A 23,694-nucleotide genomic window follows, 5' to 3' on the forward strand; every position below is an offset into this window, starting at 1 on the left:
TTTAACCTACTCACGCCGGCTTGTGCCCGCCCTCAGTTGGGCATATTTGCGGAATACACCACGCCGCCGTTGACCCTGGCCATTGACCGAGCAACCCAACGTTCCTACCAGCTCCCTCCGCAGGAATGTGTTTTTTAAAGAGGCTGTCATCAGCAGAGGAAAACAGGTCTTGAGCTTGGACTTGAACAGGGGCAGGAAGTCGACAGCATGGACAGCTTTGAGAATCAGAATGGGAGCCAGTGGAGGGACAGGATGACGTTGATCTTGTATATGGCAACAGCACTGTGGATCATCCAGTCTGGAGAGTATGATTATAACAATTTAAATTCATTGATAAATTAACGGATCATTGCATGACCCAAGGATATTAAAATTGGACATGTTGTAGTGGCAGCCTAAGCTGTAAACACGCTCCAGCCCTATTGGCCCATGGCCTAATTAACATTTTCAAAGATATTTGCAATAATTCATTTTTGTATGAATCAAAAACGTGTTCCCTTGGTGAGGAATGGAATTTCCATGAAAGCCTAGCATGATAGAGAGGTGATCATTCGTGGACTTTTCTCAAAAGGTACCAATGGCTTCAAAAAATGTCTTGTTACTTTTTTTCCAGGTGGACTGTTTCCAGCTCTGCACTGACATTAAACGTCCAGCACATATTCAAGAAGTCACTCAATTGATTTAGCGACAGTAATTGTAATTTAAAAAAAAACACACCGGCACAGAATAAAGTGCTGTTGCTCACATTGCTTCTCGGATGTTGGATGAGTTACAATTCAATGTGCCGAAAGGCTCAAACGAATGTCGGGCAGATCTCATCTCCAATGGCAGTACTCAAGTCAGTGGTGGCATTCTATATGCCTATGGTAAAAAACAGTCTCCCCGCTCTGTTACGACCTTTCGGTTTAATCAACCGTGCAGTTGGCACCTATTTAAAAATTGCTAAAATCGGGTAGGATTCAATCTTTGCCTCCCGAGGGTAGCATATGAGCCACACCAGTGCAACCATGTGTGGGTACAATATAAAACATTAGTGGTAACAAATTGTTTCGCCACATCAGGCGTATTTATAGCCAGGAGGGATAGAACAGCCAACGCACGGTTACCAAGGTTGCACTAAAAATGTCACAGCTCGTTGGCCGAGCGTGTCAAGCATATTCAGTTGCGTTTCCTTTTATGGACATGATTTGCCACGTTCGATCGTCAAATATGAAATTCCACAAGTACAGTACAACAGATTCTAGTCGGCACATTTGCGTACAGTAGTAGCTCTCATGCACCTAAGTTGAACTTCTTTCGCACCGTACATAGCCAATCGTGTTAATCGAAGGTGCAACGTATTGCAGGTACATTTAACGTACGGTTAACATTCAGTGGTGCACTGCAGGATTGAGTTGAGGTTAATATTGAGCTTTCTTTGAAACCGTATTTAATTCGGGTACGTTACCAACTACGCCGACATTAAAAAGAACACCATGCTTTATGTACTTTGGACATTTGTGCCAGTTCCATAAGCATATTTTATGACATCCACAATGGCCAAGTCATCCTTGGTGTACCAAAAAAAGGCGCTACCCCCGACCCCAGCACGCAGAGCGTATCATATGTTCTCTCCACATGTTATCAGGGCCAAGGTGGAGCCTTGAACCATGGACTTGATAGGCAAGTCAAACATGCTACAAACCAGCAGGGTGACGCGCAGCAGTAACATTTTAATAATCATGGGTTCATAACACCTCTACGGCATACCAGAGAATACTGCATTACATTGTTGAGTATATAATTTATGAAAACTACAGAGAATGTATTCAAATGCAAACGTGTGGTATATGGAAACTTGTTTAACTTTCTACTGCATATCTTCCACGAGACAATCTTTTCTCGACAAAATCCGTGGGAGCAAAGCCTTCCGAATTCTTAAACAATGCATTTATCAAATCGATGGTCAAGTTACATATGCCAAATAAATCTCAATCGTGTACAGATTTTCAGCACGCAGAATTGTGTACACAACTGAGACACTCAGGTAATTTATGCGAACTCGATCTAATAAGACATTACAAGCAATTTGAATGGGATCCAAAGGTGCAGGACCACGTGTCTATGTTCAGCACTTACGTGGCCGACTGCGAATGACAGAAATTATCGAACCATTGAGTCATGTGGTCGGACAATCGAGCGTAACCGATTACATGTTAATTTATTAGCGGTATCTATTAAATCACACCAAAAAGAACGTGTAATACTGCATTAACGGGCTTGACAGCTAATGCACCTTTATCTTCAGGTGATGCGATAGGACCACTGGTTGGCCATCTGGCTCGGTGCAGCAATGCTGGCTGCCCTTGTCGAGAAAGGCGTACAAGTTAATTCATAAAAAAAAACGTGAACGCCACCTTTAAAAACCAAGGGATTGTCACAAGAGCTAAATGAGTGGATGCAAAATGTCAACGCATTAATATAGTCCACAACACGTGGAAATATATCCACTACACCGTTTTGCCAAAATTGCTGCTGTTATTTTATTTTGATACCTTTCACGAAACAATAGCATTTAGTTAAACCATTAAAAACAAAGCCTTGCACTTAATTTTTTTAACATGTTTGTTTACATCTTATAAGTATGGTAACATTACCTCAAAGTGCAACTATTTATGCTCATTTTCAAAAGTACATTTCAAACTTAGCCAATTGGAATAAAATGTATGGACCATTTGCTTTTAAACATTTAATTACCATGTTAACTTAAAAAGTTATCTTTTAACAACAGACATGCTTAAGGTACTTTATAAACACATTACTATACCCCTATAAACCTTTTCTAGATGTACTATTTGTTCAAATACGTATTCTGAAGTGTACAACACTCTTGGATGCCAGGTGACTTTGAGGGAGTGGTGGGGGTTTATGGATTCGGGTAACAATGTGGGAGTCATTGTGAAGCATGTTCTTTATTGAATACATTCAGTCCATTCGAACTAAATGAAACAACCACCTGCCATTGATGTGACTTCGTGTGTAATAGATTCTCACAGCTATACACTGTACAGTCTCCTTGTCCTGCCCAGTTCTGCACACTACTAGCAAAATATACACAGCATTTAATAATGTAGTCCACCTGCAATGCCACACCCCCCCCCCCCCCCCCTTTTAATCTCGACATGCAACATGTGCTGCGGTACGAGTCTTAAGCATTCAAAGCAGTTGCTGTACTCGCCTTGTTCCTGAAAACATCCCCGATTATACTCTCGCCAAGTACCATCATATATACCGTCATGCATACCCCCTCCCCCCTCTGCAGATTGAAAACAAACAAAAAAAAATCCTACCGCTAGCCATTAACATACCTCCACAGTTGTCAATACATAAAGCAATCTTATGTTTATCAATACCCTAAAGGAAAGTTCTTTATTATGTACAGATAATCAATACAATCTGCAAGATACGTTAATGTGACAATTCCACAGCACGAAATGCCAAGAGAAGGTATCATCAGCTTGGAGCTGGCATGTACATATTGCTGTATTTTGGATGTCAGCACACGTGCACACATTGGAAAGTGTGTATCATTTTATATAACACACAAAACGTACAAAATACCGTTGCTTACATACCTATTCCTAACTAATCAAAAGTGTCAATAACATGATGTTTTTTTTTACATATATGGAAGAGAACAAGCAATGAAAGCAATGGGCCACATTAGCTACAAAAGTTCATGCTGCAAATATGACATGTCAGGGCACAGTGTGACGTTTAAGCCCACACACTATTGACTATATAGCACCAGCTACATTTACTTTTTTGGTGGGGTCTTAATCAAAAAAAGTGTTGGTGCATGACCAATGAATTTTGTTGGAAAAAAAACGCCAATAAAATTTGCAAACACAAGGTGCTCGACAAAACATATTTTTCTCTGCAGCATCAAGCATTCAGCATCACTGCAATCAGGAATGGAAACCGTTTTTGTACAAGTCATAAAACAAGTCTGTACGTTTAAATACGTGAATTTAAATTATGATTTTGATTTTGAACGGGAAAGAAAACTAATCATTACAGCTGTAATATTACCTAGCGAATATTGTTTTGATGTATAGTAAAGATCACACTGTGTGGCACTTGTTGACTGACACCGGTTTTATACAGTTCCACGTTCAGCCACAGATCTACCAGAAATCGTAGGCAAAACCCCCACCCAGAGCTCCTTCTTGATGGGCTTCACACTTCTGCATTCATGTACATGTATAGATTATTGTGTAGGCACCAGTCGATTACCAGGTGTCAAGGGATCCCTGAAAAACAAAAGACAAGTGCAATTTAGTGTTCAGATAATCAACATACATGCAAAATGGCATACACTACTCACTTGTGCTCGTTCGAATTTTGTTTTACTATTGGTCCACAAGTTGAAATTTATATGTAACTGTAAGAACAGTCAACATCAAACATTCTTGAAACGAGGTAATTTCAAGTTATCACTAAACCAATGAGTTGAAATGCATTATTCAAATGTGGCTGATAAAATATATGCAAGTACACCCATTTCTTTGAAGACACCAACATGCCCTTGTGAAGTGTCATCATTCCATGAAGAAGTTAAGAGTCAGCCATATAGTGGCCAAATAATTGCAAGCACAGCCTTCTACCAAACACAGCACTTAAAAGATATGGAAATACTTTTAATGTAAACAATAGCATTGTAGGCAATGAGTCTAAATGCAGTTTAAGCTGGATATAAGCGCACCTTATATAAGTAAGACAAAGGACAACTGCTGACACAAGCACACCTCAAATATAAACACGTGGCTGTGCTTATATGCCAGCTTAAACTCCATATGTATCCCAAGCAATGGTAAATGTATACTGTCATAAGTATTTGGTAAATATAATTACTAAAAGTGAACAACTATTTGCACATAGTTGTGCTGTGTTGACAATGAAAAGGACAACACTGCATTCGGCACTACATACACCCTGATCAACCTTTGCCACATCCATTGCAAATGAACAAACCGCATGACCTTTATTAGCAGACATAAGAAAGCCCAAGTGTAGCTAGGTACAAGTCGAAAATAAATTCACAAATGACATCAAATACAAGAAATCACACCATTAAAGAACGACATGCCATTACCGCAGGAACTGCATACACTTAGACAAAGCCACATTCCAAAATGTACTAATTCTGTAAGGTCAATTAATGCCATTTCCAACAAATATTCATTGATGAATTCCTCTAGCCTCTTGGATTGATGCCATTAGTTATTTCAATAACAATTGCTTGCAACAACGAACTCGGTAGGAATGCTGGCATGTAGTTCAACCGTCGGTAGACAAGCACAAACAGTCCATGTATATAAAAAAAATCAAACAGCAGGATCTGAAGTAAAGTTGATCTATTCTGCCTACTGACTGCAGTAACTTTAATCTGGTTTAACATTGCACCCATTTTATATAGCTCTCCAAAATTGTTCTCTCAAATATAACACTTTAAAGTGCATACATTTGCAGCATATCCTTAAACAGATTTGAATTAACAGCTATATCAACCACAGTTGTAGGATTGCTCATGTTTGTAAACACCCATTTTCCAAAGAACACTGAAGCCCTACACACTGCTATCTGGGGGGTTTCAATACTCTTAAATGGTTCAATGTGTTGCGAAAAAGGCCGAATTTTAGTTTTAATGGCAAATTTCAACAATCACGATTCTAAATAGGCTTCATAAGATTGCCAATGCAGTTCGCACACTGGATCTTTCAGTCTTCTGCATGGCATCATACATTGGCGATAACATGTAAGTGTAATAGAGGTGTAGAGTATATAGGGCTTAAGTATCCTTTTGTGCATAAGCATGCAGTGTAAGAAATTACTGAAGCGTCCCTTTCTAAGCCGTCATTAAAACACATGTTTGTATGTTGAACTTCTTTAGCTCCGCACATAGCCAACCGTGCTAATCAGAGGTGCGGGGGAAGGAGAAACTAAACAAAAAAAGCAGTTCTAAAGAAATGAGTCATTAATCTGAGATGATTAAAATTGCATAGCTCTAGTGGAAGAGCGTTCCAGACGGCGACAGAAGCGCATTTCAAAGCATATAATGCAGTGACCGTCTTTGTCCAATGTATAGCCAAAAGGTGCTGCGAGGATGACCGGAGTTTGCGTGATGATGGTTTATGCTCCTTGAGATCAGCAAGGTATTGTGGCTCATTTGTGGCAAGCACTTTGTGTAACAAGTGCAACAATAAGAAAGCATGTGTTCTACCTTAACTACTTCAAAATGAAATACAATCGCATATGAACAAGATGACACCATCAAAATACATAATGCAATATTCATTAAACTTAAATTCCACAGAGATACTAATTTAACATGAAAAATATTTTCACGTTCAATGTTTCATTGAGTTACATATACAGTACGTACGGAAAAATAATATTCAACCTTTTGCTACACCAATGAAAAACTGTATTTTCATTTGTACTGTGAAAAAAATCCACAATTAACTGTGCTTTTAGAGATGTGGCTTAAGTAGATTCAGCTTCCTTTACAATATAAAAAATGTTGCACTCCAGACGCCAAATAAGGAGATGTGGCCATACAAGCATTGTACTTAGCTCCGTACAGTATCAAAGGCCAAAACAATGCATTTGAGTAATTTAATATATTTCAATGAAGGTTAATTTCAATATGACCATTTGTGCATTTTTTTGCATTAAGAATGTTCTGATGGTGATCATTTCCAGGCAAGTGATGCCACATATGAAACTGATCTTGATAAAACATCTAAATAGGAAATGGTTCATTTTGTCGAGACACTTTATGAAAAACGAGCACTAAAGCCTGCTATTGTGAGGGAACTTTTTCCCAGTACTGCTGTTGTAGCGGAGGCTTGCTAAAAACAAGTCTCCACATTCACAATGTAATTTTACAAAACTTGTTTTTTGCCACATTATAGAATTTTTCCAAATATTATCTGGAATTATCACTGCATTTCTTGCAATGCAGCAAACTAGTGGCATATTATGATATGGGAAGTCATTAGACACTCAGCCATTACATTAATAAAGCCCCCCGCCCCCCACCTTAATACTGCTCAAGTCAAATCATCGTCCAGCTCGGGTGTCGTGCACTGTGGGGGTGAGGGTCCTGGGTCACCACCCTGCTGCTTTTCTCCCCTGCAGCTGGCGAGGGAGGCCTCCAGCAGCCGCCGATAGTTTCCCCGATGGTTGGACCTCAGCGTACGCAGTGTTTCCACCAACTTGCGGCGTCGCGATTTCCCCTTGTTGGCCTCACTCTCGGCACCACTCGCTTGCGACTGGATTTAAAACCCCAATGTCAGCGGTGGCCCACTCCCCCACTGATGTCAGCTTTTAAAAACAGTGCACCCCACGAACGCACCAGTCTGAACCAAAACGGTTCCTTTCCAGAGAACATTTTAACAATAGATTTCAGTTTAAACGACAACAGTGGATTTGGTAGCAATTCTACATGTACCCGTTACTATAAAATATACCCAAAGGATGTAAACCCTTAACAAGTATTTAGAAAACATGACAAACAGTCCGTTGCCTAGTACCTTAATGTTAGCACAAAATAACAATACATTTTACATATGTAAGTGTATTTACTGCATAAAGTGAGCATTATCATTTAATTTTTAAAAAAATGCATCGGATGCAGTCAGCATTATAAATTAAGAACATTATCTGAGACAACTAATGATTTTGCAAGACCTGGGTAATTTATTCGACCTGATACTTAACAGTGATATGTGCAAGATAAAAAAAAATTACACTGCAGTAGTCATGATTTGTTAAATACTGCACTTGCATAAACTATTATCAAAGCAACACTTTTATCCTGCTGCAAATGTTGTTTAAAAAAAATGCTTTGTTACATATTTGCACATAAATAACAGCAGTAAATTAATTAGCAAAAATATAAGCATCTCTAGCCCCAACTTGCAACACTGTTACGTTTGAAAATGTTTAACAATGTCTTTCTGGGGCTTAAAGCAGCCAAAATATTTTTGAAGTTTTCTCCTCATTAAGCACAACAGTTTCTGAAAGAAAAATGTAACTTCAGGAAGGAAGCAAGCACACAAACAAAACTTTGGTTTTTAGTTTAAACTGCAACAGAAGTACGCTACATTTGGCAAAAGCTATACTTGCCACGTGTACTCACCCCATCATCGTCCTCCCTGTGAGGGTTCAGTCGGTTGTATACTGCCTCGATCAACACGCGTCTGGTTGACATAGTAAGCACGTTTTAAGTTCATTGCAAAAACATTTACCTTCATCAAAACCTCTCATCAATGAAGGCTCCAGGGCCACAACAGTGAGCAAAGCTTCCATTTAGCGAAGTTTTTTTTATAGTTCCCATAGACACTCAACTGCAAAATACTAAACAGCTGTAACTACACTTTATTAGCTCCTGCTTTGTGAAATTAAAACTTCCACCCTCTGATACATTGTATTTTATTAAAAATGTTAAAGCATTTTAAAATGTCAATGTAAATATTGCTCAGGTGAATTGTTTACTAATAAATTAAATACTTAACATTTTATTTCATTAAAATGCATTATACTCTTTGGTTCTTTCGGTAAAGTCACGTAGGTATAATATAAAATGCATTCATAAGCTTTAGTGTTACAAATGTTGTCGTGATCAATAATGGAAGCACCGTGTGTTTGGAACATCCATTAAGCTTACTTGCTGGCAAGGCCCCCTCCTGGTGGAAGGTTGGGGATGTTTTCTACGGAGACGGCTCTAATGATAGAGGCCAGGTCAGGGGCCACCTCGCCAGTGTGCTTCTCCAGAACCTCTGCACAATCACACCAGCAACAGGACGCATCTCGTTATGTCCACATGTCCCTCGGAAACTGAACCACGTCAATTATTTTCTTTGTGCAGCCGCATTACAGTGAATAGTTTATAACCAATGATCGCATGCATTATCACTACCAATTATAACAAAGCATGTATATCCATTCAATCCTTAACTAGCGGAAACAGTTTGACGAGTGAATTTACAAATTCAGAACCGAGTGAATTTAAACAATAATTTGACGTCTTCTTTCTTCTTGATAAGCAATGTTCACCTTCGACCTTGGTCTCCAAGAATTTGTCAAGCTCCTCCTCCCGGGCCACCGCCTCCACCGTCACTTTGGGAGCGTTGGGGAAGCACACCAGCACGATGCTCATGTTATCCCTGCTGCCCTGTGGTCGAAACAAATCAGCAGGTCAAGCATTGCAGTCCTCGACATTTCACTCGGGGGCGACAACAATTGTCATAAGGACAGAGGAAACAGGACACCACTGTATAAGCCACATTTTTATCTGGGAAGATTTTGAGAGTGAACCCAAGCAGTGCAGCTCAACATTTTTTATTCACTGATTGTGTAACATCACTGGTTCAGTTAGGTAATTCTAAATCAACAAAATATGTAATTAACTCATTAAATACGTGATTTTTGTCAAGCCACTGCGTGATAAGGGCCAACCCCCCCCCCTCACCATGTTATTCATGGGGTTATTTGACCGTACTTCCTTACACTGGTGAAATACTCAGCCATTTGACAAAAAGTTGCATATTATAAGATGTTAAAAACAATAATGTTGGGTATATACATTTAGTACTTAGTTAATTCAAAGCTATTCTCACTTTATCGATGATAAATCATCATAAAAACTGTGAGACAACATCTAATTTCCACAGGTGTCCCTGGAGCAGCTGGCATAAAATGTATTACCAGTTATAACACTGCACAACTTTTTACATTCTTTTACAAATACACACAAGTCACAAAGAGCATAATGCATCACGAACACCATATAGATCAATGTCAACTATAATTTGTTTAATTATATGGTATGATCAGACCATATACACACCCACATTTGGCAATAATGCAAACAACTAAAAAACATTGTGTCAAATTAACCAGGGCCATAATGTAGTTGGGCTATTGAATCTCAAGTCAGGGCTAAGAGGCCATCAATTTAAACATGTATAATGAGCAAAATAAAGTAAAACCTAAACTTCAGGGGAAAGGCAAGCTCACCAGTAAAGAAAACTGTAATTGCAGAACACACCCGTGTGTTCAGGTACTGTATAGCAAATGGTTCAAGGCCAATGTACACGATGATCCTTTTGCATATTTAATAAGTGTTACAAGACAGTTGGCCTATGCGGTATCTATAAACAAACACTCCAAAGGTATTGTAACCCTTAATTTTTTCAAGGGTACGAGTTTAATTGTGTGTACTGTTGGGTCTTTCAAACGGCAAAGTCAAATTTGTGACAGCCGGTTGCAGAGAATGCTAATTGTAATTTTTTAATTAAGTGGACCCATCGTGTTTCACCAGCAATGGGCAAACCAACAACTGCAATGAGGGTCTACGACACCAGCTCCCTCAAAATAGGCGGAGAAACACAATGGGAGTTGCTCAATTATAAACAAATGCACAAGCAGAAAACTCAAACCTACAGTTTAATTATCCCGATTGAGAAAGTGAGATGACTTTTATATAGACTCTAACAGGCCAACAGGAATACACACATAAATCCAAAGCGTGTGTCTATTTATATCCCAAACACTACTGCGCCATTTGTTATAAGGTGAAATCAACAACACCTGAACATACCTTGTAGAGGCAAGTGTCCAAAACTTGGTTGCATATCTTCTCGAGGTCATCAGTAAGCAACAGGCGGGAGTGCACAAACTGACCCAGCTCTTCATTGGACATGACATCCCAGATGCCATCACAAGCCAGCACAACAAATTCATCTCCATCGCTGCGCTCAATGGCCCGCACCTCGGGCTCTGGCGACACCAGTTGCTCCGTTGGGCCCTTCCCATCCACACACTTGTAGTCGAAGTCGCCGAGAGCTCGCGACACGGCCAGTGAGCCGTTGACGCGCTGAATCATGACGCTGCCGCCCGCGTTCTGGATGCGCTCCTTCTCAGCCGGGTTGCACGGCTTGTGATCCTCTGTGCAGAAGTGGACACTGCCATTGCGATAGAGCACAGCCCGCGAGTCGCCGCAGTTAATGAAGTACAAGTGCTTGGGAGACAGCATCACCGCCACTGCTGTGGAGCCACTACGGTCCAGTCCATTTTTTATGTCCGAGATGGTGCGCATGTGCTCATCAATTTGTAAAAACCCTGCCTGAATCCCCTTCTCCACAGCCTCTGAAGACGGCTCTGTGCCTGCTTTGCTTTCAAAGTGCTCATTGGTAATGATGTGCTCCAGGAGGTGTTCCGAACAGAACGTGGCCACTCGTGAGCCTGCGTGACCATCGTAGACAGCAAAAAACGACCATGTTTTTAGTCCCCGGGGAATGCCCACGACAGCTGTGTGGGCGTCCTCCATCTCCACACGCCAGCCCTGCATGCTGCTGAGTGCGTAGCGCACGCCATTGCCACCGCCGTGCGTTGTGTGTTTCTCCGTCTTTGGCTTGTCCAAAAATGCCCCCATCCTTGAAAATACTGAACTAAAAACACAAAAAGGAACAAAAATAACATTGCAAATAAGTATTAGCCTCTGCATCATACCAGAAATGGTTTCAGTATCCTAACATCTAGCATTATGCATAGCAATCGATTTTTATATTAAAATCCAGAAATAATGTTAAGTACCTAAGTGTTAAATTAAAACTATAAAATAAAGGATGAATGGAATGACAATTTACTGTCAAACTTAATCTTCATTGATAGTTGATACATTGAGCGAGGTTTCACTGAAATGGGTTTATAAACCGAAGTTACAGGGTGTACCTCTTCAATGAAAATTGCATTATAAAATATTTTCTAAAGAATTATGAATGTTGCAAAACAAATCACACAAGCTGTGAAGGTGACACTTATATTTTTTGTCAATGCTTTAAAAACATGCTTATTCTTCATTTTCCAATAAAGTAATACCCGGTTTACATCGGGAATGCGTTCCTGAAAAGTGCGATGAATATCAAAACGACAAAGCAATTTTTCGACGAGAGCTAAACAAAGACAACGGAGGGTACAGTGGTGCTGTGCGAATGCACACATCTTTCATTCTAGACGTACCCACGTTCCCGTAAATTACGACAAGTACTTTACTCAATACTAATGTACAACAGTAAACTTTAATACAAATTATACAAGGTACAATAAGATACAGTACACTATTTTGAACAATCACCAAAATACCATACATGAATACTATATTGTACTCTACAGTAAATTTCTTTGTGTGTGACCCAAATTAGTCCTTGTACAGGGTAGGTGGAGGCGCAGGTTGATGTGACAGATACGAGAAAGGACAGACGATGCTGTCAGCGACGTAAGTGTGGGGGAGAGGCAACACAAATCAGGTAGCAGTGTTAATGTGACGATGTATGTGCAAAACATAAAAGGGGGAAACATAAATCATGGTATTGCTATATATTGTATATGAAGGGTACATTTCTTACATTTTGCCATTGTTAAGATGCATTGTAATAGCGTACAATGCCCGATGTCAAACACGAGATATTTCCAAGGCTATCACTGTAAGAACACTTATTTTTGGAGTTTAAAGGACTGGCTTAAGCCTCAACCTTGCTTGAAATCCCTGCTTCCTGAGACATGGCTTCCTGTGACAGCTGCACATTTACTTCATGCAGCTCTAAATAACCATACCACCATAGCTTTAACTACATAAAACACGTTTTGGCTTTGAAGCTACAATTGAGCAAATGCACCTTTTATCAATTACCAAAGAACTGAAAAAACTATTATGTTTTCGACTTACAACATAAGTCATAATAATCTATATGAAATTTGACAGGAAAAAAAATATTTGAACATTCCATTACTGGCAGAATGCTCTTAAGCCAGGGGGGCGAGTATAGCATGAGAGCAATTTCGTTCAATTAATGATTCATTAGGTATGCATTCCTCTAACAGAAGAGGCTTCCGACAAAAGATAAAATATTACGAACCTAAATTTGACACCAAGAAGCTAAATCAGGGGTGACCAACCTGTAACAGACTAACACGTAGCATTTCACAACCAATATCATCCATAAGAGGTTTTTTGGGTTAGATCGCGTAAATATATATGCATAATTGTACGTTGACTCAGTAATCCCCCCCCCCCCCCCACTTTGCGCAAGAGCGCAGAAGGGTCGTCACCACATCTACGCCTCTATGAACCTTATGGCGTTACCCCGGGGTACCATAGTACCCCGGCTCTCGCACAATGTCCGTGATGCAGTAATCTTTAGTCTGTTGATGGTCGGCAATGCGGCAATCGACTCATCTCGACGAGCTGTACACGATGCACTATGGTGCATACGAGCGTTCAGGCTTTCAGCGCAATCGCCCTCGCTGCGTTTCAACATTGCGGAGTAGCACTGACTTTGGATTGATTGGTACCCCAATTAAGTACACCCCTGGAAAAAATAGTGTTCCAGAAATAAAATATTTAATTGCCTCGGCCATTTTGTATTATTTGGTACCCCGGGGTAACGCCATAAGGATCATATAAGGAACGAAACAGGTGGACTTCACCACAAATCTGGCTGTCGCCTGATGAAGCTAGTTGTAATTACTGGCGAAACGTTGTACTCGGGATTGTAAATGTTGTGGCTTGGCTCTCCAACACACCGGTGTGCTGTACTAGTGACGAATTAGCATTTTCTGTTTACGTGACAACCCTTATTAGTTGAATGTATGCACCTTCCGGCCAAAGTAAATTCCTTGTCTGTGCGAACTTTCATGGCGAATAAAATCCTTTCTGATTTTGATTCTGATTCTAGTTGGCTGTGTCGGGAGGTGGCGGGTTTGAACAACACATTTATTTATTTACGTGATCTAACCCAAAAAAAAACTTTATTATGGCTGTAACAGACTAAGGGCCAAAAAGTACCCATTTTATATATGTTGACAGTTGTCAACAACACAGCCCTAGAATTTGCCACACAAGACTATTTCCTGGCTCCATCTCTTCCCTTGCTCACCACCCCCCAGCAACTCTTATCGACTCTCAACCTCTTCCACCCTCCTACCCTAACCCAATCTTCCCTTTCCCCTGCCTCTTCAGCTCTTGACTTCACCTATTACTTCTCCACCAAGACTGACTCTATTCGATTTACCCTTCTAGCTTCCACCCACTAGCTCACCCCTCAGCAGCCTCTCCCCCCCTACTGTCAAATGACTCCAGCTTTCACTATTTTCCCTGCAACTTTTATTACAGAACTCTTCATACATCTCCAAGGCCCATCCAACTTCCTCTCTCCCCTTGATCCCATCTCTGCTTCCCTTTTACCCCGACTCCTTCCTTGAATTCTCCCCTACCTAGTATCCCTATTCAATTTCTCCCTCTGCTCTGGTGTCTTTCAAGTTATCGATAAATCACCCATTATTGCCCCGCTTCTCAAAAAAGCTTCTCTTGATACCTCTTCTCCTGCTAATGACCGCTCCATTCTCCTTCTTCCCTATTTCTCCAAACTCTGAGAGAACGCCTGGTACACTGACATCGCACCCACTACGTATCTTCTAACCCTCTCTATCCCCAATTCCAATGTGGTTTTCGACCGTATCATTCAACCGAAACAGCTCTTCTCTCAGTTCAAATCACCTGGATAACTCTACTCATGCTGGTCTCTCTTCTATTCTTATACTCCTCGTTCTATCCTCAGCTTTTAACACGGTTGACCATCCTACTCTTTAACTACTCTCTCTTATCTTGGTATCCTCCAGCACACCACTTTCCTGGCTCCAGTGCTATCTCTGTGCACACCTCTGTGATCTCATTCAATCACACCACTTCCTGCCCAGGCCCCTTCTAATGTTGGCGTTCCCCAAGGGTCTCTTCTTGGTCCCCTACTTCTATCTCTCTATATATTACCACTTTGAATCTCTCCTTTCTTTGCTGAACTTTCCCCAGCATTTATTCACAGATGACATCTAAAACGTCTTCTCCTTTCTTCTGTTTCCCCTGACCTCACCTCCTTTATCTCATCCTGTCCTGGTTTTTATCCAATCTTGTATGTCATCCAAAACTAAAACTATCTTTTTATCCCTGCCTCCCATTCCCCTCCTACCTGTCCCACCATTTCTGTCCCTCGTTTTTCTATTTCCCTTACTTCCTTAGCCCACAACCTTGGTGTTATCTATAACTCTTCCCTCTCCTTTACCGATCACATTTCTGCCACTACCCATTTGCCGGTTTAATTTGTTCAACATTCTCAAAATCCGACCGATTATTTCTATTCCCTTATGCTTAGTCTCCCCATTCCCTACAATTCCTATTCATCGACCCTCCTCGTGCAACTGCATTGGCTCACTCTGTACTACCATTGCCAGTTCAAATTCCTCACCCTGGTATACAAATCCCTCCATGGCCCTAGCCCTACCATATCTTACCACTCTTGTATCTTTCTACGTGCCTTCTCGCCCTCTACGGTCTCAATCTTTGCTGTCTCTCTGTTCCTCCTCCTTGTGCTCAATCACGCATTCGCTCTTATCTGCTCGCCCGACTTCACTGGAACAAACTTCCCCTCCACATTAAATATTCGCTCACTAGTTTCCACTCCTCACTCAAAACTCACTTATTTTCCATAGCCCACCCCACGACCCCTTAATATCCCCCTCACAACCACTGTTCCCTCTTCATATTCACATTATACGGCTATCACGCATTCATTCAATCTATTCATCATCATTTACTGTCATCAATTTTTCTTTCACCCAATTCACAAAGCACAGATAGATTAACCCATTGCTTCATCATCTATTTTATTCGCCTCATCTCCACCATTACATTCATATGTACCATTTAATTCTCTGTACAGCGCCTTTGTTAATGCTCTATTTGAATTAGCTTAAGATCATTCTTTGCTACTGTGATAGTATGTTTCTACGTTATGCCCCTTCTATAGAGCCGCACGTGGTGGATTAAAGAGCTGCATGTGGCTCAGGTGATGCCAGTTGGCCACAACTGAGCTAAAGCAACACTGCAAGTGATCATGAACCAATGAAAGTGCAAGTAGCATGATGTATTGCAGGTAAAGTCTGAAACTTGCAAGCGAAAAGCAGACCGCGACGTGATATTCATTGCATCAATTCGTGTGGAATTTGTAAGGCCATGGTGACACAGACCTATTTCATTTAAAGGTTATAATCCCTTGTCCATCGTAACGTCCTTTGTACTTCTATGTCTCAATAGCAGTGATGGAGATTACGTGATGTGAGGGTTCTGCCTTTGTCAGTGAGGGTTATAAGTTGACACTGAGGAGGGGGGAGGCACCTTGCCCCCCCCCCCCCATGTGGAATAACGTCGCCCGCTAACTATTATTAATGGAGGGGGGGGTCCATTTGGAGGACGTCAGCTGTTCATGATGAGGGGGCTGTTCAATGCGGAGTGACGTCACCCGCTCATTATTATTAAAAAGGAGGGGGAGTCCATGTGGAGGACGTAACCTGTTCATGATTATTAATGAGGGGGGCTGGCCGACGTGGAGTGACGTCACAGGCGGCACACAGACATTATTGGCTCATTATAGTAGGTAAATTTTGAATTATGTAGTATAGTACTCTCGATTATCCGCACTTATGATGTGGTGGTCAGCCGCGGATAATTCAAAATCGCGGATAATAATACAAAAAATATTAATTTTCCGCAAATCTATAATGCCAAAAACTACTAATTGTCGGTGTAGTGCTGATACTTACGTGATCCGAGAGAAGAAATACTCGCACGATCTAAGGGTGCAGTATCAGGATGACGTCACGAGGAAAGGGAGAGAGAGCGGTGACGTCATCGGGAGAGGCAGAGCACGATCGGGGCGCTTCTGGGAGAGGAACGGAGCAGGGTGGAACGCATGCGGCGTGAGCCCGCGGGAAAACAAAGAAAAGCGTCGACGCTCAATCGTCGTCTGGTCAACTCTCTCTACATAGGTCTAACATATTTCAGTTATAAAAATGTAGTTGTTAATGAACAAAAAAATGTGAAAGTAAAAAAAATCTATTGATCTTTTTTGATTACAAAAGACCAAACAAAAACTATTTTACAGGTTTGAAAAATCCGACCGATCGATGGGAGTGCTCAGTGATAACACTTTCCTGCTCCCAGACTCCACCCACTAAGTGGACAAGCCACGTCAATCAAAATCAAACTCCGCTCACTGCTGTAAACATAAGTAACTACTGTACTGTAGAGACGATCACGTGGATTTCGGATTAACCGAAGCACATATTTGTTCGGTTTAAGCACCTGACTTGTAATACACATTTCAAAGAATAACGATTTAAAACTGTTTTAAGATGATTAATTTGGGCTTAAAGGAACATTCATAAGTTATTAATTTGCATCAAAATCTCAGGTACAAATCGGATAAACCACATGCGGATAAATGATTCTACGGTACATTGTGTTTTTCCTGGGAACATGCATTCTGACAACAAGAATACAGTGTTGGCAGGCAAATGTATGCTACAACAAAAAGTAATTAAATTGAAAATATGAACACGAAACACCAATATCAGTTCTCAAAGCTGTTACTTTTGGACTTTGCCACAAATTAAAATGCAAAGGTCACAGTGACTGGATAACTATCAGAATCTATGTATCGTATTTCAAGCTTAACAGGACCCAAACAATATCAATTGTAAAGCAATTTAATTGTGCTCGTGGTGATTTACTATGTCAATGTTATGGAAAAACTATTTTAAAAATAATTGGTATCGAGCCTTCACAATATGGTAACACAAGTGTTCCCGTTATAATGTTAGAAAAACAATTAAATGTAATACAACAATAGTACAAACGATACTTAAAGAACTTTTAAAGCATTATTCAGGTCATTGACTTAGTGATGTGGAATATTTTTTCGTACAATTATAAGTGAAAAATCAAATGTATTTTTTATCAATTGATAATCAATTTGAAATTAATCTATTTAAATCTATTCAAAATACTCGTCGTTCAAATGTTGGTACAGGAGGATGTTAAAATCGAATTTTAAAACGGAAGTAAGATACGAAAAAGCAATTACTGAAAGGCTATCAAAGAGTGGGACTTCAATGTTTAAAAAGGGTTTAAACTGACATAAGATGGACATAAAGGCATGACAAAGATGCTTTCAAAACGTTTGATCATAATTTTGACATATATCCAAAATTCCACTGTCAATCTCAAAATATGTTTTAACACTTGAAAGGGAAAACTGAAAAGGATATGCATGACCATCATCTTTATATAACATCAAAATGCACAAGTGGTTGTAAGTACAATGTGCAACTCAATTTTAAACAGAACAGCCAATATCAATGCCGATCTGTGAGATTATTAATGAGTAAGTGAATCAAACAATTCAACAAGGTACGGTTTGAATGGCAGTTGGGAAGCAGCATGCGGATCTGACATACCAACAATGTGTGCGCACACAGCAGGACAGTGGACTAGTTTACGCCTTCAATTACATGGCTAGGCTTATGTTCTTCGGCAATTTCTGGCCAGCAGGCCCTAGTCTCAGAGCCAAAAATATGTTTTACTCGTCATCAAATCCCGTCAATGTCAGATGGGCCCTGTTTGACATGCTGAGCTCAACAGTTAAACTATTTCAAACTGGTGGCCCAAGCAGAAGTGTGTGTACCTGGATATCCACTATGTTAGCCTCTATTCTTGGGTCCCCAATAATGTATTCTGAGCCAAACACTTGTTGTTCACAAAGATATAAAGTTAAAAAGTGCCAACTCATGTTAGCTTGTGAATGTCCTAGCACGTACAATGCTTGAAAAAGGTATTGACAACCTTGGCAGATGAGCTTTTTATTTGACAGAAATACCTATTAAGCAGATGGAAATTAAATTAGTGTAAGGCTCTTTTTGACATGTTTAAAGACATTCAAAAGTCACTTTCAAATATAATGTAAACAGTGAGAAGCTTAAGTGGTTTTGAATACATCCGAGGCTTAAAATAAGAGATGCCATTGTATGTTGTCATTTATAAATGTAGACATCGATTAAAAAAGAGAATCATGTCATTAATTCCATATGAACTACAGCATTATTTAACTTTTTCCATAAAAAGTGCGTTTAGATAATTATATAACATCTACACGTTATAGGCAAACTAACTTGGCAGCATATTAAATCACACTCCATAAAAATTACAGTGCTGCACTACAAGCAGCAAAGTGTAACAACAACAAAAAACAAGCCACAAATTCATAGCTAAATACTAAATCTGAATTTTAAATGTATTTGCAAATATGACCGTTTTTTGTATGTAATTTACATTTATTTACGAATAATTGGATAGTACATATTGACTACAAGTTAGCATATAATTTTACACTCACAAAAATTCCTGTACTTGTGATCTTTTATGAGTGTATTTGGTTACTTTATTGAATAACTATAATTACTGCATGAACTGGTAAACCCTACCTTAGGATATATTATTTTAGCAGGGTTAAATATCATAAAACAAAAGACAGTCCCCCTTTTAGCTGAACCCAATTATGTAAAACTGATTATATTTGTTCCATATCAAGTCCATCCATATTTACCATGTTCATTCGATTACCTTAACTTTAGGTTTATATAAACATGTATTTGCAATACATTATCGGTATGTTAGTTGGCTTTGTGGGGGGAAAACTATACATCAAGTCAGTGTAGTTATAGGCAAGGAATAAATACATTTTTAACATAGTTTGTAAAGTTAATAGATGCATTTATTATATTATCAGTGCAATTAGCTGTGAAGAACGCTGTCCAGAAAGCAATTATCCCCCAATTAAGGTGCAGCCATGCTTAATAATTTTCACTTCTCAGTATTCATACACAGCACAATAGTGGAAATTGGATGGTTGGGGTACTCGAGAAAATGAGGGTTCTGCAAATTGTCTGGCGCCTCGTTTGTCCTGTGAAATACTTGGGTGTTTCTCAGAGCATTGTAGTTAAGGAAGCCATTTGCAAACTTTTGCAATAATGCTCCCAGAGCACATTTCTCAAGGGGCCTATGTTGGTTCTAAAACTACACACCATGGAAAAAGTCAATAGCCGTTTTAACTGCTACAGTGCACGCCAAATCAGTACCTCAGCTTGGCAAACATGCGACTTGGTTTTATATACCTGTCACTTAAACCTGAAACAGGCCTGGACATGGCCAAAAGGAGCATTGACTCGGGTGGTTATTTCTTTACAAATGAGTTGTTGTTCCACACGAGCCAATGTGACAAGCAAGCAAGGGTCTGGCAAGAACCTTCGAGTCTTTTGGAATTCTAGCTAAAGTGGAACAATTCACTAATCACATACTCAATTGTTATGATTTGAAAAGGTATTAAGCTACACGTGTCTCTACAGATAGGTTGCTATATAACTATCTTTAATATATTCCTGCAAATGACAGCATTTCACACGAGCGGCTAATTACGTTACAAATGAGCACCCGGCCTCAACTCTGACTCCTGCCCTACGACCTTTGCTCTGGTTTAACATATTCCCAACTATCCTGCCACCCACGAAAATCCAACCACCATGCCAACGCACATAGCTCTGTTGTGTGCATTACTGCAGGCGACTTGATATACACATCTTTTTGAGCGTGGAGGGGGAGGAAAAGGTTAACTGTATTCATAGCTAGCAACATCCTCTACTGTATCGAAACATGGCCTGTGACATTTTGAACGAATGTAGCTAACCCGATGCAGGCGTGTCTTTCCTGGGTGTTAACACTAATGAATCTGAGAATAGGTTTCTCCTTTTTTCTGGCAACAAATAGGTGTTGAGATGTTAAAACACCAAACTGAAACCTTTGACGAGGAATCATGTCTGCATTAACCACAATACTTGTGGTCAGAATGCCAAAAAAACTCTGATAATATATGTACTGTCTTTGAAACTGATTGGTCCACACCAGACAGCTTTCTTTTGAGCTTAGTCTCAAAACGGTGTTAGACCAGAGGACGCCAAACGGCGTACTAATTAATCTGTTTGCCTGCCATGAACGCGCTTAGTTGTTGGAAGGTGCTCTTATCCTTATGCCGAACGTTTAAAATCCCAATGAAGGCACATTTGGGGGGAGGGTTTCACATCGCAATGGTGTAGGCAAGGGGTTGACATTTTTGGGCCAAGGTATTCAGTACTCCCAGTGGGGTCTAAGGTCCTTAACACCCCAGCCATCACAGCCATTCGTTTACGCCAAAAATAAAAAAGGCATTATTGGACATAAATATATCTAAACCTCTGACGTCAGAATTTTCAAAATCATTAAGTGGCACGCACTACCCAGGAGCCATTGGTTCACAATCAGTGCTTGCCATTGACAATTATTGTCACTGCTCAGCTTGTCAGAATCCTGATTAATAAAATTGTTTACCTTATCAAATACCCTCGACGTATATTCCCTCCGGCGAGGCCCCGCCTTATTCCCCTCCCCCAGATCCTCCGAACTATTAATACAACACATCCAGAGCTGCGGTGTCCAATTGTAAATGGTATACAATACATAACGCAGTATGCGTCAGACGTAGCATTTGCCACTTTTCTATTTGTTTTTTTAATCAGAGGTGCATGTTAACATATGATATCACACAACGCCAATGCTGCCCATAAAGACAGCATGGTGACTGTTGATTTCGTAATTGTTTTGCCGTGTTTGTGTACACAATGCAGATTTCGGCATGGTGTGCATGCACACACGTGTGTTTGTGGTGGCTTTATACAAGTGTCAATGCGTACCTGGACGTGTAGGCGTGTTTGTACTTGTATTAAATATGTACATGTCACAATAATCTCTATGGCTAAAGGAACAAGGCAATGTCCCTTCAATTAGATGATCTCTCTGCTATTAAGGATCAATGCCCGAAACGTCGCCTATTACTGTACTGTATACAGTATAGCCTTTATTTTAAGGCAGCATTACGGGATGTGTCCAGGTTTCGTATTTGTACCTGTAAACCATTGCCAACGCCGTCTCACACCATTACTTGTCGAAAACTAAACTGGTGGATATGGATGTACTATTTATAAATACCACCGCCACCATTTACACCGCCTTGATACGAATGCAAGCGTTGACGAACGTTTCGCGCAACTGGTCTCCAGAGCCACGTAGAAAAACAAGGTACAGCTATGGCGGTGCTATCCAAAAGCTTACCACATTTTTTCTTATACAATGCAGTACTTCGATAAAGACCATTCAAGGGAAGGATGGTGGTTTGGGGCGTGTAATTTATCATTGTGCTTATAGTGTACGCTCACACACACACAACATAACACGCGTACAAAAGACAAAGATCGCCCCCCCCCCCCAATTTCCTTCATGTACGCATAGCCTTACCCAAAGACAGGACACGTACGAATGCGCACAAAGATAATTACGACGCGGAAAAAATAGAATAAAACCATGCGTTAGGGGGGAGGGGAGGTAAAAAAAAAAGCGAGAGAGATAAACACGCATGTTAAATAATAACACAGTACAACGTGGTTATTGACTTGCTCTGGGTGGGCTTGGGCCATCAGGACGAGACACGATCATGATGGCAGGACGGGGATCATGGCCGTTGGTCGAGACTAACGACGGAGTGACAGCCACAAACTCTCGTTAAGGACATCCAAAACCCGAGCGACGAAAACAACGACAACGCCTTGTGCTTTTAAAAAATGTTGGGGACGACAGAGAGAGACGGTGGTTGAGGCTTAGGGAAGGGACCCTCGGAGTCGGCAGCGAATTGATCACGGCCGATGGTGACGTAATTAAGCGTTGACATTCGATGTTGTTGTGTTGTGTGTGGTCCAATTGCGAGCACTAGTGGCTGCCACATCGAACGTATACATTGAAAAATCTGTCGATGTGTCTCGTCTATTGTCGTGTAAGTGTGGGGGGGCTAAGGGAGGGGAGTGAGGGGAGGGTAAAATGGGGGACAGGGGAGTGGGAGAGGAGGAGGGGGGGGGGGGTCAAGAGGCCTAGTCGCATCTCGCTCATCCTACGCCCTCACCTGACCACGAGCCCCGAGATGGCGAGCGCTGCGGCCGCCTGGCAAAGGCGCGCAAGGGCCGAGGCTTCGGCGATACGCGCCGCCTCACGCTCGGGCACGCAGCCGCACGCCCAGCCGAGCCGCGCGAGTTTGTCGCCGACGAACTTGAGTGCGCTCAACATGCGACTAGGCGCGTCGTGGTTTGGTCGGCGCGGGGAGAGAGGGGGGTGGGGAAGGGGTTTAGCGTTTGCCGCGATCGCCGCGAAAGCTCAGGGGCTCATGGCCATTAATGTCGGGCGAGGACGCGAGCCGCCTCCTCCTCCTCTCCACCTCCGCCTCGACGAGCCGCGTGACGTCAAGCGCCGCGATGTCACCGCGAGTGCCCGGATGCCGCGAGGGAGTGGGGGGGGTGTACGGGTGATGTCATCGATAGCCAATGAGAGCACGGATCGTTGGGCGCCCCGCCCTCTATTCCCCCCGAGGTATCGGTTTGGCCACGCCCTCTGTAGGGCGCGTCATCAAGCCCCACCCCCCCCCATTGCCGTTATTGTTGTTATTATTATGGTAGCCTTGCAAGGGAGATGCCCTCCTTTGCTTGCTTGCGTTCTTTATAATGTGGATTTTTTTGTCAGTGAATAAATAAAATTTAACACGGGGCCTTCGCTTTTGTTTACGTTTTTTTTGCCTTCTGCCGTATGTAATGTCACAGAAGCACGCCACTCATTTTTGTGTAGCCTAT

The 23,694-nt window shown here is 41.2% G+C and overlaps 1 protein-coding gene across 4 annotated transcripts; it reads right to left on the reverse strand.

Moving 5' to 3' along the window:
* Window positions 1-1,692: 1,692 nt before the first annotated feature.
* Window positions 1,693-23,330, reverse strand: LOC133347163 (protein phosphatase 1B-like). Of its 4 annotated transcripts, none has more exons than XM_061559198.1 (7): window positions 22,977-23,330; window positions 16,702-16,820; window positions 10,649-11,498; window positions 9,103-9,220; window positions 8,714-8,825; window positions 8,186-8,246; window positions 4,998-7,316 (listed from the first exon to the last, which is right to left on the reverse strand). In XM_061559198.1, exons 3-7 carry the CDS (start codon window positions 11,480-11,482, stop codon window positions 7,095-7,097), a joined length of 1,347 nt encoding a protein of 448 aa, XP_061415182.1. In that variant the 5' UTR covers window positions 11,483-11,498; window positions 16,702-16,820; window positions 22,977-23,330; the 3' UTR covers window positions 4,998-7,094. The 4 variants fall into 4 exon arrangements, with proteins under 4 accessions (XP_061415184.1, XP_061415182.1, XP_061415183.1 ...); XM_061559199.1 differs by having other exon boundaries at window positions 16,702-16,817; window positions 22,977-23,148; XM_061559200.1 differs by lacking the exons at window positions 4,998-7,316; window positions 16,702-16,820 and adding an exon at window positions 1,693-4,292 and having other exon boundaries at window positions 22,977-23,326.
* Between the last annotated feature and the right edge of the window lie 364 nt (window positions 23,331-23,694).

The sequence above is a fragment of the Lethenteron reissneri genome, chromosome 25 (genome assembly GCF_015708825.2).
Source record: "Lethenteron reissneri isolate LAM-NWPU_2019-01 chromosome 25, ASM1570882v1, whole genome shotgun sequence".
NCBI classification, from domain to species: Eukaryota; Metazoa; Chordata; class Hyperoartia; order Petromyzontiformes; family Petromyzontidae; genus Lethenteron; species Lethenteron reissneri.

Bases quoted from the DNA above. Each gene is read 5' to 3' on its own strand.
- LOC133347163 (XM_061559197.1), bottom strand. From the start codon at position 23,137: ATGTTGAGCGCACTCAAGTTCGTCGGCGACAAACTCGCGCGGCTCGGC. The intron at 9,221-10,648 runs GTATGTTCAGGT...TTTCGACCACAG, and splicing joins TGGACACTTGCCTCTACAAG to GGCAGCAGGGATAACATGAG. The intron at 8,247-8,713 runs GTAAGCTTAATG...TATGTCAACCAG, and splicing joins GGAGGGGGCCTTGCCAGCAA to ACGCGTGTTGATCGAGGCAG.